Consider the following 22,793-nt stretch of genomic DNA (forward strand, 5'->3'; position numbering starts at 1 on the left):
CTTACCATGATTTCCCATCTCAGGAGAATATTTTCTGAAAAGAAAAATAGCAAAAAAAAAAAAAAAAGTCATCTACATATATAGCATAGAAAGCAATATATTTCTCCAAGGAAGTCAACATGCAATTTGTAGCCTCCAAAAACATAAAATTTGGCTTTGCAGAAGTCTGTGTACTCACAGCTCTAAAAGAAACATGTGGTAATGTCTGCAAATTTAGTAACCACTCTAGTTTCCTTGAACAGTGTACTGTGAATGGGTGTGAATTGTCATATACTTTTTAAGATAAACCTATGATTACACTTCCTATCTTTATCTTATTTGGACACATACATATTAATGTAAGGCAGGACTGTGTCAGATTAGTTACAAACTTAATGAATTCAGAATCAATACACATGAAATTGAATGAACTCATGTCAAGTGGTTCTGCTTTGAAATGACAAATCCATCAAACTGAAATTTTAAACACCATTAAAAAAATCATGATAAAATGATTTTTGTATATTTTCTATAAATGGAAGGGATCTGTGAATGACAAGCACAAATACATTGCCCAAATATTCCAACTGGTAGGTATTGAGGTCGGTAAATGATTTTTTTCTTCTTTTCTTAGGTATAAAGCTATAGTAAGACCAATGGAGATCCAAGCATCCCATGCACTGATGAAGATTTGTGCAAGAGCTGCTATAATCTGGATTGTTTCCATATTGCTTGCCATTCCTGAAGCTGTGTTTTCTGATTTGCACCCCTTCCATGACAAAGGCACTAATAAAACCTTCGTCAGCTGTGCTCCTTACCCGCATTCTGATGGGCTACATCCCAAAATCCATTCAATGGCCTCATTTCTTATCTTTTACATCATTCCTCTGTCTGTCATTTCCGTATATTATTATTTCATTGCTAAGAATTTGATCCAGAGTGCTTACAACATCCCTGTGGAAGGAAATACGCATGTGAGGAAACAGGTACAGATTTTATTTTCCTCAAAAATCTACATTCCTTCTTAAGAGTTAACAAGTTAAGGGGATTTAAGAGTGTGCAGAAGTTTGAACTGCATAGAGGAACAGTATGCAGTTATTAGGACAGTATGGATCTGTTGTGCTAATTTTAATAGACTGAATGATCTTAAAGAATAAAACAAATGAGTGCAATTCTATCATGTCACAGCACCGAACATTTTTAAAAAAAATCTTCCTGTCTTTCTAAGTTCAGCAACTTTRGCAATATGGTTACCATGGAAAACTCATCAGAAATTCATGCAAAAGTCTGAGTAGATATTGATATTGGGTAGATATTGACTGAAAAATAGGCAGAGCTAGGAATGATGTTTTGAAATAGAAAGCGAGGAGTTAAACAGAAGAAAAATACTCTCAAAATGCTGTGTCAGAGAGAGGATCTGGGATAAATTCTTGTCCTGAAAAAACATGTGGGGGCCTCACAGGTGTGCTGCTATTGCTGGTCTTGTGGATGATGTGGTCTTAACTGGGTGGAAATGAAAGATAAAGTCTCTGAAGAAAAGGGGAGCTCTGTCTTTATGAAATCCACTAGGCATAATTCTTCCTCTAAAAATGCCTCTTTTTTTTGTGGTCTCCAGGGAAGAGCAGTGTTGGACAGAAAAGATTAGCCACTTGTTATATGCCTAATTAGGCAGATTTCTGTTAATCTGCCTCTGGTCCAATAGCTAGTAGGTAGCTTCAGTTTTTAATTTTAGATGGTCTAAATGGTCATCTAATGGTTTAGATGGTCTGATGCTAGGACCATGTTTGCTAGTGACCAATCTCTCAGCCTGGTGATCTAAGGCTTAGGGGTTGGGTTAGGGTTAGAGCACCATGGGGAGAGAAAGCCTAGATCACCATGAGGAATGGGGATAGAAAGAGGATGCCAATGGAAACTGAGCGTGATATACAGAGTGGTGCTAGGACCATCTTTGCAGTTGACTACGCTCTAGGCCTGGTGAGGTTAGAAAGGGCCGGCCAAAGGAAATGTAGCATAATATCCAGACTCATGTTAAGGCCATATTTACCTCTGACAAATCTTAGGATTAGGGCTAGGGTTAAGGTTAAGAGAGGGAGAAAACCTAGAAACACCAGGGAGTTGTTCTAGAAAGRTCATGCCAAGGGAAATATAGTGCTATCCCCAGCTAGTGCTAGGATCTCATATGTGGTTTACTAAGCTCTAGGCCTGGCAACCTCAGGCTTAGTGCTAGGTTAGGCTAAGGGCTAGGTTTAGGGTTGAGGGAGAAAGAAAGTTTAGAGCCCCATGGGGCTAGAAAGGACACGAAAGAAGAAACTTAGCACTATATCTAGACTGAGGCTAGAACCATCTTTGCTGTTGGCCAAGTTCTAGGCCTGGTGCCCTCAGTCTTAGGAATAGAATTAAGGTTAGGTCTGGGATCAGGATTAAGATAAAGAGAAAGCCTATGAGAAAGAGAAAGAGAGTCCTATGGGGAGTGGGTTGGAAAGGTCATGCTGAAGGAAATATAGCATGATATCCAGGCTGGGGCTGGGACCATCTTTGCTGCTTAGCCAGCAGCCAGCCTGCTGACCTCATTAGGACTAGGGTTAGGGATAAGGATTTGAATTAAGAGAGAGAGAAAGTCTAGAGCCCCATGGGGAAAGGGGCTAGGAAGGGCATGCCAAAAGAAAAATAGTGTTATATCGAGACTGGTGCTAGGGACATCTTTGCCATGACCTCGGGCAAAGGGCTAGGTTTAGAGTTAAGAGAGAGAGAAAGCCTAGAGCCCCATGGGGAATGGGGCTAGAAAGTGCATGCCAAAGGAAATGTAGCAAATATACATACTGGTGCTAGGACCATATTTGCTGCTTAGCCAGAACTAGGGCTGATGACCTSAGTCTTAGGGCTAGGGTTAAGAGAAAGAGAGAAAGCCTAGAACCTCAGGAGTAGTGACACTAGAAAGAGCATGACAAAGGGTAATAGGTACAAATGGAAACATAGGAAGTTTCATCTGCATATTAGAAATAACATCTTTACTGTTAGTCTGACAGACTGCTGGAACAGGCTTTACAAATAGGTTGTGGATTCTCCTGTTGTCACATTCAAAATCTGCCTTAATGTGATCCTCTCTTGCCTGCTGTAAAGGGCCCTGCTGGAGCAGAGGGTTGGACTAGGTGATCTCTAGAGGTCCCTTCAAACCTCAATCATTCTGTGATTCTGTGATCTGTATAAGTCTCTTCCAAACTTATGCTTTCTGTGACTCTGTGATTTCTGAGGTTATTTGTTCTTCACTACTCCTATGCATCTATGGAAAAAAAGTCATCTCCAGGAGGAAATCTAATTTCTGCATGAGCAACTAGGTATCTCAGGTCATCGCTTAAAATTTAAACCTTAGGCTTGTCTAACTAAGAAAGTAGCAACTTGTTTCTAAAAAAATTTACCTTGTCATATGCCCTTCCTTTCATCTGAAGAGTGCTTCAACTTAAACTAAACTGTCACAAACCATGCTTCAATAGAGTGAATGGTCATATAATTGCTGCAAGCTGACATGTCCACCTTAGGCTGCCCTAACACAATCTTCTCATGTGGTGTTCTGGTGATAAGGTGAAAAAGCAGAGGTGGAAAACCATGTTTTCTGCCCATTAAACAATGTGCAACCCATGAAATGCTTATCCTTTTCCTTTCTGAATGCACATACATTTTTTTTCCCCTGCAAGTCATTTTTTTTTTTCTGCTGATTCAATGACTTTTGATTACAGACAGTAAAGAGAGTAGTAAAAGAAGCCTTTTTCTCCCACTGGTTTTGGGGAGAGAACTCTAAAGAAAGCAAAGGCACAGACTGCAGTCTAGCACCATCAGTCCATCATCCAGTCCTGCAGCACATTCAAGAGCTTTAGATCTCCATCAGAGGTAACTGATATTGATTTCTTTAGTGTGTTGTTTCCTTTCTTTATAGTGCAGATGTGGTTTCAGTAGCCCTGTATCAAATTAAGGATACATTTAAAAAGRATATATGGTTCAGCCATGGAGAGCCCTTTCTCAAAGGATTTAATTTTCAGACCGCTCTCTGGAGACATTATCATCTGGTACATATCAATTCTTTCAGAGCTCAATGGCTAATTTTCAGTTGGTGCTATTAAAGGGGCACAAAATAAAGTCAAAATGGGCTTGCCATGTCTCTCCTGCTTGTTCTCTGGTTACTGTTGCCCTGAGCAAAGATSAGGTTATGTGAGCTGCTCAATTTCTGCTTCACTCAACTTTGGGAGGTGGGATATGTAATCTTTCAGGTGAATAATAAAAAAATGCTCAGCAGGATTATCAGAGCTACACAGAAAGTACAAAGTTTGTCCTGAGTTGGCACAATACCAGCAAAACAATACATGTGGCTGAAGAGTAGTATATTAAAAAGAGGAGGAAATTCTGCAAAAAAGATTTTCTGGAAGTTTCAGATTTTTGAGACTTCATCTTCTGACTTTTAATCAGGAAGTCCCCTACTTTCAGGAAGAAAAAAAGTGAAATGAAAACTTTGATCACCTCCTGCATTAGCCCTTCCCATCCATGCTGCTCTTTGATCTGTTTTGACTTGGCCATAACTCAGCTCTTGGCCTGCTTGGGATCAGGCACCACAGCTGCTTGGATGCTGGAGTAAGGGCAGGGGCTCTAAGAACCATGTGGAGTTTCAGGTCACTGAGATCACACAGAAATACAGGGAGCTGACGACAACAAATTACACACAGGAGCCTGGGAAGAGGTATGGGAATTATCTGAGAGAAGGAAGTAACAAGGTATTACACTTCTTGTGTCTGCAGACTTCTGGCTGTGCAACTCACCTAGGGTTCAGGTTATTTCAGTAGGTTTCTCTGAACAACTCAGTCCATCTTTTTTATGCATGACCTCTTGCATATTTTATGTCTTTACTGGGAAGAAAAATGTGTTTTTCAGTTACCTAAGTGTGTACAATGCTGGTGGAAAGAAAAGGAAAGTGTGGTTTATTTCGGCTCACTACAGTTGAGCAATACATTTGGGTTGACTCCAAGCCCTTTATATCTAAAGAAGACAAAAGGGTGCCTTGTCTGTGCGAAGATTTTATTGCATAGTAGCTGACGTTATAAAAGCACATCTTCTAACATAACTCAGATTTTGCTAGAGGATGTGCTCATCTACCTATTCACCTGTTCATCCTCTACTCTTTTTGGTGCCAGATCTTCAGCTTCRGAGTACACTTCTGAACTGCCTTGTTTCTCTAAAAACAGAATTTTCTCTTTTGGTTTCTCCAATTACCTTGGCTTACCTTGGCTTACAGGTGTTGCACTTGGTCTCTGTAGGTMATGAGCAGTTGGCAGCACATTTATGTACATATACCACATGCCCCCAAAACATAAGGTCCTGCCTCTGGGTTCTGTGAAATAACCCAGGCTCCAAATCCAGGAGATAATTAATTATGGTGTCCGCACTTTTGTTCCCTGAGACAGATTTACTGCATGACAAGTTAKTGGAAGTTTATCTCTGAACAGGAAAAGAAAGATTGTATTTCACTGTTTAATGAATTTGCAAAATCATTTGTTTTTAGGAGACGARTGGGTGAGGTGAGACAAGGAAGGATCTTAACTCTGTCCACCTGCAGTCCAGATCCCCAGCTGTCCATGTGCCACCTTTCACACATTAGCCCCTAAGTTACCGCACAGCAGAGGGGAAAAGTCAGCTACCRTCAAAGAGAGTTGCTAATCTCTTTTTGTTGCATTTCCTTTTGTTGTTGCAGATTGAATCTCGTAAGCGCCTGGCCAAGACAGTACTGGTCTTTGTGTGCCTCTTTGCCTTCTGCTGGCTTCCTACTCACATCATCTATTTATACCGATCCTACCACTACTCAGAGGTGGACACCTCAGTGCTGCATTTCATTGCCAGTATCTGTGCTCGAATCCTGGCCTTCACTAACTCTTGTGTCAACCCATTTGCTCTCTACTTGCTCAGCAAGAGTTTTAGAAAACAGTTCAACAATCAGCTCTTCTGCTGCAGAGCTCGTCTCCTCATCCGCTCTCAGAGCATGGCCAGGAGCACCACGCGCATGACCTCCCTTAAGAGCACCAATCATTCCCTGGCTACCTTCAGCCTTATCAATGGCAACCACGCCTGCCATGAAGGCTATGTCTAAAGTTCATAGACGGGGACTAGAACAGGACATGCCTGGTGTGAATCTCTCCTCCAGCTCTGTTGAGTTGGGGAGTAGCACACGCATGCACGAAGGAAATCTGTGTTCAGAAATCTCAGAGGAGACTGAAGTGTCCCATTTTTCATCATGGGCTGAGGGGTGTCTGGATCAGCAGATCATTTTGTACCTCACAATGGGAGCTCCCTGGAACTCACTACTGGAGCTCCCAGAGCACTACAGGAGCTCCCTGAGTCCCTTCAAGACCCGCTGACTTCAATGGAAGTGAAGAGAGCATCAAAAGATCAAATCCTTTTTGGACCTGGAGTTTCTTCATCAGTTTCTGCTCAATCCCGAACTTGGGCAGACATGCAGCAGTAGTGAAGACCATACAAGGGACACATAAAATGGCTGAATGGCTGCATCTACAGTTCATAGTATAATTTATTTTGATGTCAAAATAAATCCACTTAAATAAGATAAATAATTTTACAAAGGAGCTTACTGTAGGTTATTTACAGACTTTTCAATTATTTATTAATGTTCTGAGTACAGTATTAATTCATAGTGTAAAATATATGAAGAGTTTACTGGGGTATGTTGTGGCCCCATCTGAAATGAACAGTATCTTGCACCACATGAATGTGAAAGCAGTAACATGTCAATAAATGTGAACTGAAATATGTTTACAATTTTTAAATGTGTGAGTTTTGCCATGTTACAGAGGACATTTTCTAAGTGTTCCAATTTTGTTCTTCCTGTCTTCAAGATGTGAGATAATGGATGTTTCATCACCAGGAGTAATGCAGATTTTTAGGTGAGTTTGGCTAAGGGCAGATAAGTAACRGAAAACAAAAGAGAGAGATTTTTCACACAGTATTGCTTTGGAGCACTCTGTTTGGTAAAGGCCACCAGGAGTGAAAAGGACAGTCTCCAACCAACAGCTTATTCCTTCCATCATCATAGATATCTTCTGTCTCCCAAGAAATCTATGGATACAGAGCAACAAAACTGACTCACAGGTCAGAGATCAGGTCTTCTAAGTTTTTACTTCAGAATAGTTCTTGTACCAGGTATTAGCTATTCTGGTAGTTACCCACTTTCCTGCAGATAAATACTTGGCATTCATGGGCTATGGAAAAGGCTATGAAGTTAACATCTGATAAAGACAGCTGCTGCAAATGTGTCCCCGTCCAAAAAAAAAAAAAAAAAAAAAAAAAAAAAAAAAAACACCAAACCGCAATCACTGTAGCAGGATACTGAGTTTTTAATGGATCTCATACTCTTCAGTGATCATCTTTTTTTTTTTTTTTCCTTCCCACAGCAAAATAAATACAAAAGCCTGTGAAACCTTGTGATAGGCTTGCTCTGTGAAAGTAATAATGTTAGAAGTGCAGTGTAATCATGCTCAGCCTTGGATATGCGAGTGCCCAGGGATGCTGGTGGGAACTGCAGTCTCCAGGGACTATAAAAGGGCTGCTATGTCAAAGGCAGAGCCCCGCACATTTTACATTTTTTGCTTTGGGAGAGCGCCCTTCAAATAGATTTAAGCAGCAGGTATGTGAGCTGAGGACATGGCTAGACTGCCAACTCACTCTGAGTTTCCTCTAAGCAGCTATGAAGAAGGACAGTCCTGCCCTGACCCCAGCACCCAGCCTCTTCCACTTGTGCAATCCCTTGTGCAGATATGAGAGCTCTGATCCTGATAAGCCTGAAAATTAACATGGTGGGGAGATTCTGGGTTATTTTACAGCTGAATCAATTCCATTGTACGCTGACTTGGCTATTGTTTAAATTCAATTTACTGGGCTATATGAAGTCCTCTTTAACTCCAATTTTCAACATATGGATACTTTCCCTGAGCTTTAACATTAAGCCTACACTTAACAGAACTTCTGGTACACTTTCAGAAACTCCTGGTATTAKGTCTAGTCAGTGATGTTTTAAAGGGAGTTACAAGATATTTATGACATAGTAAAATGCGAAAAAATTGTCAGGCCTGAGATATTTTCAGTAAATATTTTCTTCAGCCTTGTGACAGTTTAGGTTAAAGTAAGCTGGAATTATATTCTTCAATAGTAGTCACACTGACTGCACTATGTGATGTGTCCTCCTGAATGAAAATGAACAACAGATTATTGTTGCTTCATGAGAAACTTCAATAATTTTGCATTCCTGTTTCTGAGGGAAAGGAGGAAGCAAGAGCTTCAGTTTGTGCAAATTGCAGCTATGAGGAAAAGAGCTTCCTCATGGCTGAGCACTTGCTCAAGGACACTGCCTCCCTGAGCAGCATGGTAGAATTAAATAAGTGCTATTGATCATACATCTTCTTCCTAGATTGAAATAAATAACAGAAGAAGGTTTTTGGCTACAATTTTCCCCAAATTCAACTGCATATGTCCACATGTGTCACAGCCTTCKCATTGCTTAATTTTCTCATGCTCCTTTTCTATTTATTTTTAGAGCTGATGATAGGCAGACACTTAGGAGCTGGGGAGTTTCCAGATAAAACTTTTGTAAGGTTTATAGACAATTTCTTTTAATATTTAGTAAATTAMACCAAGCCTTTTCAGATGAAAACAGGAGTGCGAATTTTTGTTGAAATTCTTCATTACCCCTTCATTACCCTTACCTTTCCCCATTTATCATCYTTAAGAAAACTTCTATGAAAAAAAAAATCCACTGAAACAAATATCCTGGCAAAAATATTTTGGAATATGTTTCACAAGCACTTGCTGATTTTTTAACAGCAGATAAAGAGCAAATCTATGTCAGAGATTTTTTTTTTTATTTCATTCCTGTGATAAAATAATAATGAAAAAAAAACCCACAAATGCAGTGATTGAGGTTGGAAAAGAGTAAGAATAAGAATAAGAATAAGAATAAGAATAAGAATAAGAATAAGAATAAGAATAAGAATAAGAATAAATTCAAGAAATTTTTCTGAAATAACCTGGTATAAAAGTGAAATATTTGTAGCTGTAACTGATTTTTGTTTGTTTGTTTTTCACTACTTGTCCCCTTACTCTGGATTCAAAAACACAATGTACTTATTTACACTTCTACAACAGTCTAATCCCTTCTCCAGAGTTACATCAGTGTTTGCTGGTGCACTCACAACGTCAATACTTTGAACCTGGAGCATTGTCTGCACATTTTCTCGCTTTCAACAAATTTTCAAAGAACCCGAGATAAACCCCTGCCTTGGCAGGCAACTCCAGAGACTCATGCGCTGCTGCTTCCCAGTCCTTGGAAACCTCCCAGTCCTGGCCCCAGGAGCCAGGGTCACACTACTCTACCCCACCTTCATGTGGTGGCTGAACAATGATCTTCCAGCTGCAGAGTGTAGGCAGGACTAGAACTTAGTCTTGATCAGGCTGGTCTATTTTCATCAGCAGGAGAGTACTGCTATTTATTATCATGGTGCTGGTCTTTCATCTTGGATCAGAAGCACTGTGGATCAGAGGGTTATTAAATATATAGTCATTCCTTAGATAAGTCAGCATGAAATTAATATTTAACAGGAACATGTTGAGTAGGTATCTCGCTACCTCCTGCCTTTTCAGAAGAATTAAATAGGGAGAAAACATTGTGTAGCATTCTGTGTTCATCCTTAAGAGGCATTTCTGGGATTCCTGAATTCTCTTTGCTTCCATCGAATACGGCAGGTGATGAAGAAGCTGAGTAAAATACAGCATCCAACTATTCTTGCTTTAGTTTACAATAATTCAGGACAGTTTGGCTCCCAAATGAGTGTTCATAAGTAAACTTTAAAAATCACTGCAAAGAATTAAAAAGTAAAGAAATTTTCTAATACTGTCACCACCTGAAATTTTCAGGACCATTCCTCTCCTTCCACCTCGCCTGTGAGACACATCTAGCTTGCACTGTTTCCAAATATTGCCTTTTAGGAAATGTTTAATCACAGAAAATGGAACATAGGTAATTCTACTGCATGGCACAAGAAATGTAAGCAAGTGAAATTATCACATGATTTAAGAGAGGGGTTATATTTTAGAATCCAAATGTTTATTCCAGGCAGAAAAAAAATACTGTGTAATTAGTTTTTTTTTTTTTTAAGCAAAACAAAAAATTTCAAAGGCCTTTATCTTAAGAATAAAATAAGGAATCTGCTATTGATATGCATAATACTGATTCTCTTAATTAATTTGATTTTCATGAAATGGATGTTATARTTATAAAACAGAAAACTGACATTTTTATGCATGGTTTAACAGATATTATACACCTTGTTGCTCATTTTTCTGACAAAATACATTTTTTGTTTTAATGCAGAAAGCCACCTGTGTGTATTCAATTGGGAAAACTGTCTTTTAGCCTTCTTTAAAGGCAAGACATTCAGTGCTGCTTATCTGAGCAATAAGCTCAGATGAATGTTAAATGTGTGGTSTTCAGTGCAAGGCATCATGATGACAACAAGGTAGCTTACCCACCCCATCCTGGGAAACAAAAGAAGGTGCGGTGCCTATACCATTCTTCCATAAATCATCAGTGCTTTCTTATATTGCCCTTTCTAAAGGAAGGAGGGAGCAATTCAATGAATGTTTAGATGCCATTATTAAAAAAACGAAGACTTTCTGTCCTTTTATATTTGTACTACTGCTATCTTTTACSCTTGGAAAAAAAAAAAAGTGTATATCAAGAGATAACTGGTTTGAATCTTCTGGAAATTCATATTTATTTAGCATCAGAAAAAGTGGACTTGGTATGATCCTGTGGTTTTCCTGGCTGTATAGTGTGTTTTAGTTCAGATAGCTCAGCTGTGCTTATCCTGTAGGCAGATAGCACAAASAGCTCAGACCATCTTTTGCCCGAGCTGTAAGTTGGGTATTTTGGAGGAGTACTGCTTGGTGACAAGGCATCCTGTTGGCCCCTGAATGGAGAGGTGCTACTGAGATAGACTGTGGACCAAATTCATCTCCAAATCCCATTCCAGGCCCCCTAAGTTCTGTTAGATCAAGACATTTTTACATATCCCATATAATTTATTTTTCCTCCATAATAATTTCTCCAGAAAGCCTGAAGTTTAACCACACAGGCCATCTTTAACTGTGTTAGCATGGTTGTTACTGATTAACAAAGAGCCCATTATTGGACCTGGAAGTAGAATTACACTTAGCCCAGGAAGCCCAGGAGTCTTTACCTGTCTGKGCCATCTGTGTAGGTCCTTCTCCAGAGGATGCGTACCTAATACACCTCCTTTGCATGTCAAAATAACTGATCACCTCAGTGGCAACTGCAAAGTCTTTTCAGACTGCAGACTAACTGCCACTCTGCTTTAKGCCAAGATTATCAATGAAGACTTTATCTAATTTTATATTAGAATCACATCCAAAACTCATTTCAAAAGTGCCTAATTGCTTGTTTCTGGAAATAGCTACTTCAGAAGATTTCTGTGATTAGTTTGATTATTTTGCCATAAGTGGATATGACTTAAAGGAAACTAGCCATAGAATTTTTTGAAATAAAGGATTTAATCTGTCTTAATATGAATTAATTACACTTCATGTTAAAATGTCTGTCTTATGATGAACATCGTCTTGTTATGAAATGCTGCTGCGTGTTTTGAAGACTAGTCAGTTCCTTAGGTTAGTACAGCATATTGTTCTGAAGATCATGSGTCTGGGCTTTGTGTCAGTGCTTTTAACTCTAGAGTTAGACAGTATATTATTGCTGTTCAGTCACCACAATGCATAAGCATTTCACTCACCTCCCATAGTTGCTTTCTATCAGGAGGTGGATGTGACACAAGTCTCTGTGCTATAAGGCAGAGAACAATGATTGCAACATCCATTTAGAGTAAAAGTTTTTTTGTCCAAATAGTTCAAAGCATTTTGCCAAAAGAAAGTCATTTTTTCATCTGCGTTTTATGGCAGGCCTAGAATGATACCAAATAAAGTAGAAATGACTTGTCTAGTAATCCCAGAGGTCAGTGACAGAGCTGAGCATCATATCCAGGACAGTGTTCCTTTGAGACTCCCAATCTCAGCACCCCATCAGCTGGTGGTACTCCTGGAAGGTCACCCCTCCTTTTTTGAACTCCCCAACTGGTACAAGACAACATGCCTATCTCTCTCCCTTGACCACCCAGACCAGTTCTATGTGACTGGCTAGATGCCGAAATTTTTGATGGGGTAACATCAACTGAACTAAATCCAATAGGGCTGCCTAGCCCCAGCCCATGCTCCCTTTTCACCAGTCAGCATCAGTGTTCTCTACAAGGCTGCAAGCAAGGCCCAGATCTCCTGTTCTAATTAGCTGTTGCTTGTATACTTGCTGAAACTATCTCACCACCACAACAGTCATGTCATTAAGATGGCTCACAAGAAAAAAAGAGGCTTTTCCTTCTCCCTAATTGGACCATGCATGTGCCTTTCCAAGACACAAACTTGGACACAGACTCATCCTGCCTGGATGCATTTCCCTGGGGTGCAAGGAGATCTCTCTAGAACGAGGTCCAGCCCTTTGCCCCATTTAGCTGATCTTCTGGATCTAYCTAGTGCCCTATGGGCCTTATAGAGGGAACCTGATGTGAATAGGCCCCTAATGGCAATGACCGTGCTTTAGAATGAATGTAGACCTATTACTAAAACTTTGCTAAACTGTAACTGTGCCTAGAAAGGACAGCGCAGCAGCTTGTCTCTCCTGGACCATGTGGTCACCCATGTAGCAGACTGAGTGCGAGGAAGTAAAATGAATTATTCCTATAGGTTCACTCTTGAGAAGACAGCAAAGCCATAAAAATAAACTCCGATCAATCTTATGCCTACAGTACTTAAAGYTGTGATATCTATGCCACAGGATGAAGGTAAAGGCCAAGATGGCACCCTATTATAGACCAACAGTTAAGCACAGCCATTGGCCTAATGCATATGAATATTTTATTGACCATGTAAAAAACAAACGGTGGAAACAAAATTATTTATAGATGGCCAAAGAGAAATGTTGCACACATGGGAAAGTTGAGTGTTTTCTCACTGTCAGTCTCATACTGCATTTCTGGAAAAAGTTAAGCCATGCTGTATGATCTGAGGGCCAGAGGCCAGATTACAAAGAAAACCTCTCATTTTTCACCTTCCTTCACTCAGTGGTTAGGATTCTCAAAGGGAAGCCATTTTGTTTCCTATAAGTGAGCACTGGACTTCAGAAAGACGTTTTCATTTCAGTTCATTCCTCCCAGAGAAAAATCAGTTTTTGCTTCTGATTGCTCTGAATTTAGGACCCGTTGCTGGCAGTCTAGAAGAAGCCAGGAATCAATTCAGGAAGCATGGTGATCTATTGCTGTGACGCATACTTTAGCAATATCTTAAAAAGACCATACAGTATTTGCTCTTTATAAAAATTATGACAGAGAGAACCAGTTAYATACTATATATTGCATTTATCAGTAATTTGCTCTGAAGATAGCTGAAAGACACAACCCACTTTGTATCATTTTCCAGGCTTGAATGTACAAGAGCTTAGTTATAAACTAAAACACTGTACATATTTCATTTTCAAAGTTTGTCTAATTTTAATATCTCCTCTGAATAATACTTATTGCTTTCTAAAGTAATGTATGTAGGCATTCAATCACCTGTCTAGAATACAAGCATCTTGAATTACTGTGTACAGAGAAAATGCAGTTTATTTACTTGAAATATGGTTTGCTTTCTCTTTTCCAGATGCTGTGTAATCTGATATGAAAATCTCTGAAAAATAATTTTCTTATCATATTAAAATTTGCATAGCTGTTAATATTTCTGCATCCTTGAAACAACATTTAGAAGAGAATTTATAAGAAAAAAAGTCAAAATACTAAATCATCTCTTTTCTCATTTGGGATTCTCTTGCCTTTGGATATATTTTCTGAATTTTTTATACTATGCTTTTAAAAATGCTCATGAATGACCTCTACAGAAATATGAATTCACACTGAACACTGTATCAAAAGATAAATATTGAACCGCACAAAGTTTATAGCTATTAGATGAAATAATTCTTCTGTTGCTTTTTAGTTAGAAAAAAAGTCTCAACTTCGATAAATATATTTACTCTCTTATGTTTTTGTAAATTATCAAGCATGTAAAAAGTTTTTTTTTCTAATGATCAAATACATAAAGGCAGAAACACTGTCACAAACCCCCTGGAAAATCTCTTTTGCCTCACTGCGGAGGAGCATTTTTCAGTGCTCCTTTTCCTTCCATCACTGAGGTGAGGTGGCAACAGTGGTACTGATTACAACTGGTACAGTTAAGGGCAACAAAGAGCTGCTGTCAGTGTCACCTGTCAAAAAAAAAAAAAAAAAGGGCATAACTGAATATGCCTAACAATTACGGGCTGTGAAACTCGATGCATGAGGCAGATTAGTTAAAGGAAAAATGTAGAGCCATGTTATGAAGTTCTCCTGTACTAAATGAATATCAGTGGCCTTTGTGTCTGACTCATCAGAACTAACAAACAAAAACACCAACCAAACAAAAAAATGCAAATGGTTTTTAGTTTAATTGTTGTACTTCAAGCGTGTATCACACAACAGTTTGATTCTTCAGAGAATCAATTGCAGCTACAGCTTGAAGGAGACAGTGCACTTGTTAAACATTATCGCATTTTAGGTCATCAATCTATTCTAACATGTCATGAGCATGTCATGTTAATAGATGTTGTTTGTTCAGTCCTTTATATTTCAGTTTCTTTTATTTGGCATTGTTTGATTCAGATTTATGCTACTGCTCACACTTTGTTCCATGCTTGACTTACAATTAATAATACTGTTTAAAGCTTAAACAGTATAGGCAACCAATAAAGGACTATTTACTGGAGGAGTTCTCTTTACATATGCACTCTATCTACTAACCATTTAAAGCTTGATACTTCTTCTGTCAGTTGGCTATAGTTCTAGTATACATTAATACACTGAACTCCTCCTCCTACAGCATTTTCATGCAAATGGCAAGTGCATTGTAATAATAAAGATCGTAAAATAGTCAGAATAATACATTTGAATAGATATTTTCAGGCACTGTGCAGCTATCATAATTCAGACTTTTCACTGCGAACGCAACATGAAAAGGTATGGAGCTTGATAATCTTCAATTCAAGTGTCTTTAATGTAGCAATCTACATAAATCAGCAAATCCCTGATGCTCCTTGGAAAGCCTGCATTATGGAGAAAATTGTTGCGAGATCTCTCATAACACCACATTTGTTGAAGTGTCAGGAAATTGCAAATTTTACTTGGCTGCCGTCTGGTTTCTTTCTGCTAAAGCAAACAAGACTCTTACAAATTGTGCTGGCAAATCAGTAATCTCATGAACTGCACACATGATAGAGTAATGAAATAATTAAGTGCCTTTCCTTAGTTATGCAGGGAGGGATTTATAAGGAGATCTGGATGCCAACTGCTGTTTACAATAGTCCAGGTGTGTGTGAAATAATCTGAACAACTTTAAAATGTGAACGGAGCATTTATGGGTACAAATTGAAACACAGGAAGTTTCATCTCCTTATAAGGAAGAACAGAACTTCTGCTAGGGTGACAGCGCTGGAAAAGGCTGCCCGGAGAGGCTGTGGAGGCTCCTCCTCTAGGTCTCTAGAAGTCCTCTAGGTCTTCAAAACCCACCTGGATGTGACCCTGTGCCCCGTGCTCTGGGTGTCCCTGGTGGGCAGCGGGAGGGTTGGACTAGATTATCTCCAGAAGGCCCTTCCAACCTCAGCCTTTTCGTGATTCTGTGAACATTAGATGTTAATACCAGATTATGTCTGATAAAATKAAATTAAATTGGCATTTAATCTTAGGTAAGTTTTGTGCCTTCGAACAGCAACATATATTAGTTATTCTTGTATAGCTTCACTATGGAATGGATAGAAATCATTACCATATGTCACCTAAAATTATCTGCAGATAGTAGAAGAGGTCCAGATCTAACAAAATCATACTAGAAGTGAAAATATACCATGTATTCCTCAAAATTAACATTATTGACCTTGATTCTTATTGGACATTTAGTGACTTTACTTGGCTTGTGAAGAGCTTCTGCCTCTTTCCCCATTAATAAATGTATTTTTTTCTGCATCCAATATTAATGTTAATTCACACATATCTCCGTTTGCACAATAGGTCTTAAAGACACTTCTTGCTGTGAAAATATATCTTTTTATGTTGATGTGTTTCCATATTTTGGTATTAAGATATCAATTAAGAAAATACTTCAGATCTCCACCTCAAAGCTCCTCAGCTTACTGAGTTATAAGTTTTCTGTCACTAGCTTAAAGGAGATATTTAGGAGGCACTAGAAAAAAATGAACCTTCTTTTGCCAAGCATTTACAATTTCTTTTCTACCAGTATGAATTTATCACTAGTAACTGTCTATAAATCTGTTAAAATTTGAGAAGAAACTCTCATAAAGTTGGGATTTGATTTTTCGTTTGAGAAAAGAAGAGCTCTGTACATTTGTAGACATACACACATATACATCTTAGAAAATACTACAAAATTAAAACTAAGGGGGAGGACCTGAAAATATATTCTCTTACACTACAAAAGAAAACTTAGTGGAGGGGGTTGAGAGAAAACTTATTATCTTAGACTTATTAGAATCCTATTTTTTCCAAATCAAGAATGAGTAAAGATTTGCAACAAAAAATGACAAGATTAAGTTTTAACAAAAAAAAGGAGTGTCCTTTCTGATATCTCTTCAGATTAAGATAATGTTTTATTCTACGAAACCAAGCCAATAAATATAACTTTTCCATTAACAAAAAAAAAATTACTGTTATTATTACTACTATTAAAAAAAAAGTGGTAAAAAAATCTAAGAGGAAGGCTGAAGTCTGCAGAGTGGCTGGCCACACAGTCCAGCATTGACTTCAGTGAAATGGACAGAGATACCCTAGTGCCTTTTCTTGATGTTAAATCTCTGGGAGTCCTCTCCTGGCTCTTCTCAAAGCACAGCAGATCCTGATATTTCCTCCAATGTGGGCAGCACTAGTAGCCAGAGCCACACCTTACCTAGCCTTGGCTGAATCCTGTTCACTTGAAAAGAGAGAATTTAATTGATTTTACTCTAATGAACATTTAAATCAATTTCATTATTTTGTTTGAATATGCATCAGCATTATGCGGACATCCCCTGTAAGTACAGGATCAAATTTTCACTTAAATGCTACTGTTGGCAACATATAGAGAGCCTTAAATTAGATCTAAAGATGATTTCCAAAGCAAAGCAAAAACTCCACACAAACAAGAAAAAAACTTTGTTTTTAGATTATGCTTTTCACTGTAGTGAATTTGATTATTAAAATCAGCACAATATAGATAAAATGCACTTCACTGGTTTTGAGCTGACATAGGCACAATTCCTAAAAGATCTACATCTCTACAGGTGTCAGGGAATTCTTTAATTTTATACCAATATGAAAAGAAAAAAAATAATGTTAATATTTGTATTCTTAAATCATGGGTGGTAGGGAAACTTGACAGCCCCTTATGAAGTAGCCTTTTTCWTTAAGAAGGTGCAGGTCTTATCAGGCATTTTAAGCTAACCAAGAAAATTCATCCTCTCCCTGGATGCAATAATGTTTATGAGCAGGACGCACGGCAGAGCACAGCATCATATCTAATTCACATTTGGGGTGTCAGCTTCAAGGGTATTGTGAGAGCCCATCAGAGGCATCTTACAGCATGATTTTCCTGTTCAACTTATTCATTAACGACCTGGATGAAGGGCTGGAGTGCTCCTCAGCAAGTTTGCTGATGATACCAAACTGGGTGGAGTAGCTGATAGCCCTGAGGGCTGTGCTGCCATCCAGAGGGACCTGGACAGCCTGGAGGACTGGGCGGCGAGAAACCYCATGAGGTTCAACAGGGGCAAGTGCAGGGTCCTGCACTTGGGGAGGAATAACCCTGGACACCAGTACAGATTAGGCATGGACCTGCTGGAGAGCAGCCCCGCAGAGAGGGACCTGGGTGTCATGGTGGACGACAAGTTGACCATGAGACAGCAGTGTACCTTGGTGGCCAAGAAGGCCAACGGGATCCTGGGGTGCATTAAGAAGAGCGTCTCCAGCAGGTCGAGGGAAGTGATCATCCCCCTCTACTCAGCCCTGGTGAGGCCACATCTGGAGATTGCGTCCAGTTCTGGGCTCCCCAGTACAAGAGGGATGTGGAGCTGCTGGAGAGAGTCCAGCGCAGGGCTACCAGGATGATCAGGGGCCTGGAACATCTACCATATGAACAAAGGCTGAGAGAGCTGGGCCTGTTCAGCCTGGAGAAGAGGAGGCTGAGGGGGGGCCTGATCAGTGTGTATAAATACCTCAAGTGAGGGAGGGAGGAGGAGGGGGCCAGCCTCTTTTCAGTGGTGGACAGTGATAGGACTAGAGGAAATGGCTTCAAACTGAAGCATCRGAAGTTCCACAGGAACTTAAGGAAGCATTTCTTCACTGTGAGGGTGACAAAGCACTGGAACAGGCTTCCCAGAGAGGTTGTGGAGTCTCCTTCTTTGGAGATCTTTAAAACCCGCTTGGATGCAGCCCTGTGCCACATGCTCTAGGTGACCCTGCGTGAGCAGGGGGGTTGGACTCGATGACCTCTGAGGTCCCTTCCAACCTTCGGCATTCTATGATTCTATGATTCTATGATTCTATGATGTCAGGCATTGACATCATAGATTGATTGATGAAGTCAGGCATTGCTGGGGATAGAACGCAACCTTCAGCATCTTTCCAAGTGAAGAAGCACAAATCTGTCTTGAATATTGAAGAGAGGCATATGAGGGCAGGCATTTTACTGAATGTGTTTTCATTCACTGAAGATTGTTCATTTACTTCTCTGTCAGTGTTTGGAAGGCAGAGACACTGCCCTCCCTGTCAATGGATGAGCTTGCATTCGTCACCTGCAGCTCTTTTTTGTTGACTGTGCAGGTCCTGATGTGGCATCTTTCTCACAGAGGCAAAACACTGGAAGGGTAGATGATCGGGGTGGTGTTTATTGAGAAACTCAAAAAAGAAGTTCACAATCTGTAGTTTTTAACTGTTGTTTGAGCTATGAGCATGAAACATCATTCCTGCAATGACTGTTTATTAGTGGTAAATTCCCATCTTAAGTGTGATATTCTSTGTCACGTATATTGGGAACAAACCATATTTAGGCACTCCTTGGCAACTCCATTTATACCACTGAAGTCCATTCTAACTTTGGCATTGATGTCACCAAGGCTAAAGGCTTGGGTCGTAAGTTCTTAAGTCTCAAAGTAGTTCAGTGAACACACGCATCTGCTAATGGTTACAGAGGAGGAGAACAGCCTTCACGCTTGATGAGTGGTAACTCTATCAATGGCATGAACTTTGCTACATCTCTCAGGATTTCTAGCCTTTTCCAATTTCTCTTTCCTATGCTATATTTTGCACAAGTTGTTCTTTCGAGAACACTTGCATTCTACCTGTGCGGTGATTGCCACTTTCACACAACACCTCCAATTTGTATATATCTGGTTGTGACATACCTGCCTTATGAAAATCTGAGGCATATGCAGGCAGAGCTGGTTCTAGCTCATCCTAGTGTTTTCAAAAGATAACTCCTAGATCTGATTCTGGCAGTGCCTGTAAAAAGCCTAGGAGCCTTTCCACAGGCAGGTATAGATGCAGCAGCAATATGGATGCAGGAGCCATAGCAACAGCCCTTTCTCATGCAACAGTCTAAGGGCCCCATCTGTAACTCACCTTACTCTTCTTGCCCTGAGGTCAGTAACCTCACGCTTACCTTGGAGAGAAGCATATGTTCGTTCAGTTATGTCAGAACACTATAAACTCTCCCTCCATGGCTTCGTTACCTCCAGGTAATACACTAGCATGGCACCTTCCTTAGGGAAAATACTAAACACCAATCACAGTGAGATATTCAAGGGCATTTTTCAATGGGAGCATGCTTGCATTTAAGATTTATAGTGCTGAGAATAAAATCATGGCTCACTGCCTATGCTATGGAAATTTCAATACCCGTGACAATATAGTCTTCTTCAAATCTTAAGAGATGCCTTATTAAACTTCAAGTAGATCACAATGCCTGAAATTCATGTTAGATTAATTAAATAACACTATGAAGGCACACATCTAAGGCCCTTTGTGAGAATCTAAGATGGGAAATAAATTTAGTCATGACACCTACTCTGTGTACCCCCTCCTATAATGTCCATATCTTTCAAGGTGGTCATCACTCATGTACCATTAGTGAAACCCTTACTTTATATGTTTTCTATCTGCCCTTCACTTCTTTCCAGAATTTTTATTAATCTCGCTGGACACAAATTCTAAAGTGTAGATTGTATTTTGGAACTTGTTACTCTTTTGGGTTTGTCAGTAACTACAGAAGCCTCTCTGCATAGACATGAAAAATTTTATTTAAATATGAATTCTAATCTGCACTTTAAAAGTAAATTACTGTTATCAGGAGAAAGCAAGGATGGCATTCTGTATAGCATATAGGAAAGTAGGACGTATGAACCAGCTTTGAGCTGGAATCTTTAATATAATTGCAAGAGAAACATCTTGGATATTTACTGCTTGTTATCTTGATTATTTGCTGTGTTGATATTTTTGGAGCTTCTAGTTACCAGTAGAAACTGGCAGTCTGGAAAGGAGTGAGAGAAAAATCCATTTGATTATGTCTTTGTCTACCAGATCTTACTGTCATTCAAAGTCATCCACAACATATGCAGGGGTAGACACAACTTCCCACTTTTGCAATGTGCTGCCACATTGCAAATTACTTTTATTCCCTTAGTGGATGCTTTTATTTGTAGAATCACAGGAGTTTTCAAATGAACATAAAAAATCATGTTGCTTAATTCATCGCTTAAATCAGAGCTTAATTCAATGTTTGTTTTATCTGTGTCAGATGAACTGGAACAGATTCTTTAATAGGGTCTCAAGTGCTCTCTTGACCTACAAGGTACATTCCCCCTTGCTGAGAAGATACATAATTTCTGTTTGTTTGTTTTTTGTTTATTTATGGGTTTTTTTTGTGGAGCTTTTTAAAAAGATTTTATTTTTATTTTGCTTTCTATATTTTGCTCAGGATCACTTTGGAGAGCCCATGAACCATTCAGGACTAGTGCTCTCTCCTGAAAAACTTTCCCATGCTAAAGCCAGCCCTTTGGCAACATCTAACACAGACTTCTGTCACGGTTCCAGATCCAGTTCCCCTTGAGGTCAGCTGGGCTTCTGGCCCCAACTTCAAGGAAAATTGGTCATGCTATTTAGATGCAAAGGCTTTTGTGGTTTTGTGATTCATGCCCTACCTGATTCCTTGAAAAGCCTAGTAATGTTTTTGCTACCTCACACCAGTAACGAGCATTATGTTCTTAGTGCTAAGTCAGCTTTTCATAACAATTTACTCAGGATGACCAGGTTGAAAGAATGAGGAAATGTGAAATTTAGAGAGCTGTGGTAGAAACAGCAGCTAACAGGCAGGAAAGGAGAAGTTTCTTTGCAGCAGGTCCCACATTACTGATTCAAGAGGACCCAGCCTTGAAGGAGTCTAAATTCTTCCGACTTCTCCTTTACTCGACAAAGACATACATTCCCCCYTACAGCAGCTGACTTAAAAACACACTCGGAGCCCTCAGAATTGGAAAGGACGTGATCAAAGGCAGCAAAGCATGTCATAAAGCCCAACATACTGTTATGACTATTTGTACAGATGTGWTCAGCATGTATCTGCTGCTCTCCTTTATGGCTCACGGGAATTTGCTCTTTTTCTCTTCTACAGTTACAGTTACAAGAAACTAGTACTGTCTGGATGTATTAAGTATATGGTGGTATATAAGCTAGGCATATTTGTGATGCACTGGCACAAAACAAATCGTTTGTACCATCATTTAACATATTTTACTGGGAAAATAATTGATACTCATTATTTTAGTTGTCTGATTATTCCAGCATCTTGTAGATGCTCTCTGAAGCAAACTAATTATAATAAGTATAAAGTGAATATATTCTAGAATTGGAGACAGGGTGTTGTGGGCTGTGGACAGTGAGAGAAGGAAAGACTRCAAACCAGACTGTGCTGAATACAATGTGGTCTAAGTTGGGGAGAAATAGAGGTGAACAAAACTGAGTATAAGGGGGAAATGGGAGTAGAGAACCGTCAAGGTTAAAAGTCCCACCGATGCATTTTGCTGGTTGCAGGATAATGGGTTGGCCCAGTGATACGGTTCAAGATTGGTAAGTGAATCTTTCTCACTTTCATTTTGCCTGTATAGCATTTAATGGCATCTCTCTATCTAGGCAAAAACATCAATAAAACTATTTTAACTACTTTTATATTTACCTCTTACAAGATAGGACCCTTCATTAACAACTATTCATTAACATAGTATTGATGGGGCAGTGCTGCACACCTGCAGCACATGCTGCAAAAATGTTGCTTTAGATTTTGTTATGACCACATAAAAAGTTACAGAAATTGTCATGTTAAAGATTTTCAGCTACTGTTCTCTGCCACAGTCACTGGCTCAACTGAACAGTCTGGAAAATGAGATAGACTTTAGAAGATGCATGGAAGGAATCTAAATAATTTATTATTTAAATGGGAGAGAGAAGGCTATGTGGCAAAGAACAGGTCTTACCTCACTGCACCAAACAAGATAAATACTAGTAATCTCCCTGAATCTCTTTAGATGCCTCCTTCTGATT

General features: G+C 39.3%; 1 protein-coding gene across 1 annotated transcript in view; it reads left to right on the forward strand.

Annotated features, from left to right (window-relative positions):
- Window positions 1-6,816, forward strand: part of GRPR (gastrin releasing peptide receptor) — a 26,898-nt gene extending 20,082 nt beyond the window's left edge. The window contains exons 2-3 of the mRNA XM_026035334.1: window positions 614-965; window positions 5,714-6,816. Of these exons, the coding sequence (XP_025891119.1) occupies window positions 614-965; window positions 5,714-6,106 (745 nt within the window). The 3' untranslated portion in view covers window positions 6,107-6,816. The remainder of the gene's footprint in view (window positions 1-613; window positions 966-5,713) is intronic.
- Window positions 6,817-22,793: the final 15,977 nt, after the last annotated feature.

The sequence above is a fragment of the Nothoprocta perdicaria genome, unplaced genomic scaffold (genome assembly GCF_003342845.1).
Source record: "Nothoprocta perdicaria isolate Ctin4 unplaced genomic scaffold, notPer1 scaffold_158, whole genome shotgun sequence".
Classification (NCBI taxonomy): domain Eukaryota; kingdom Metazoa; phylum Chordata; class Aves; order Tinamiformes; family Tinamidae; genus Nothoprocta; species Nothoprocta perdicaria.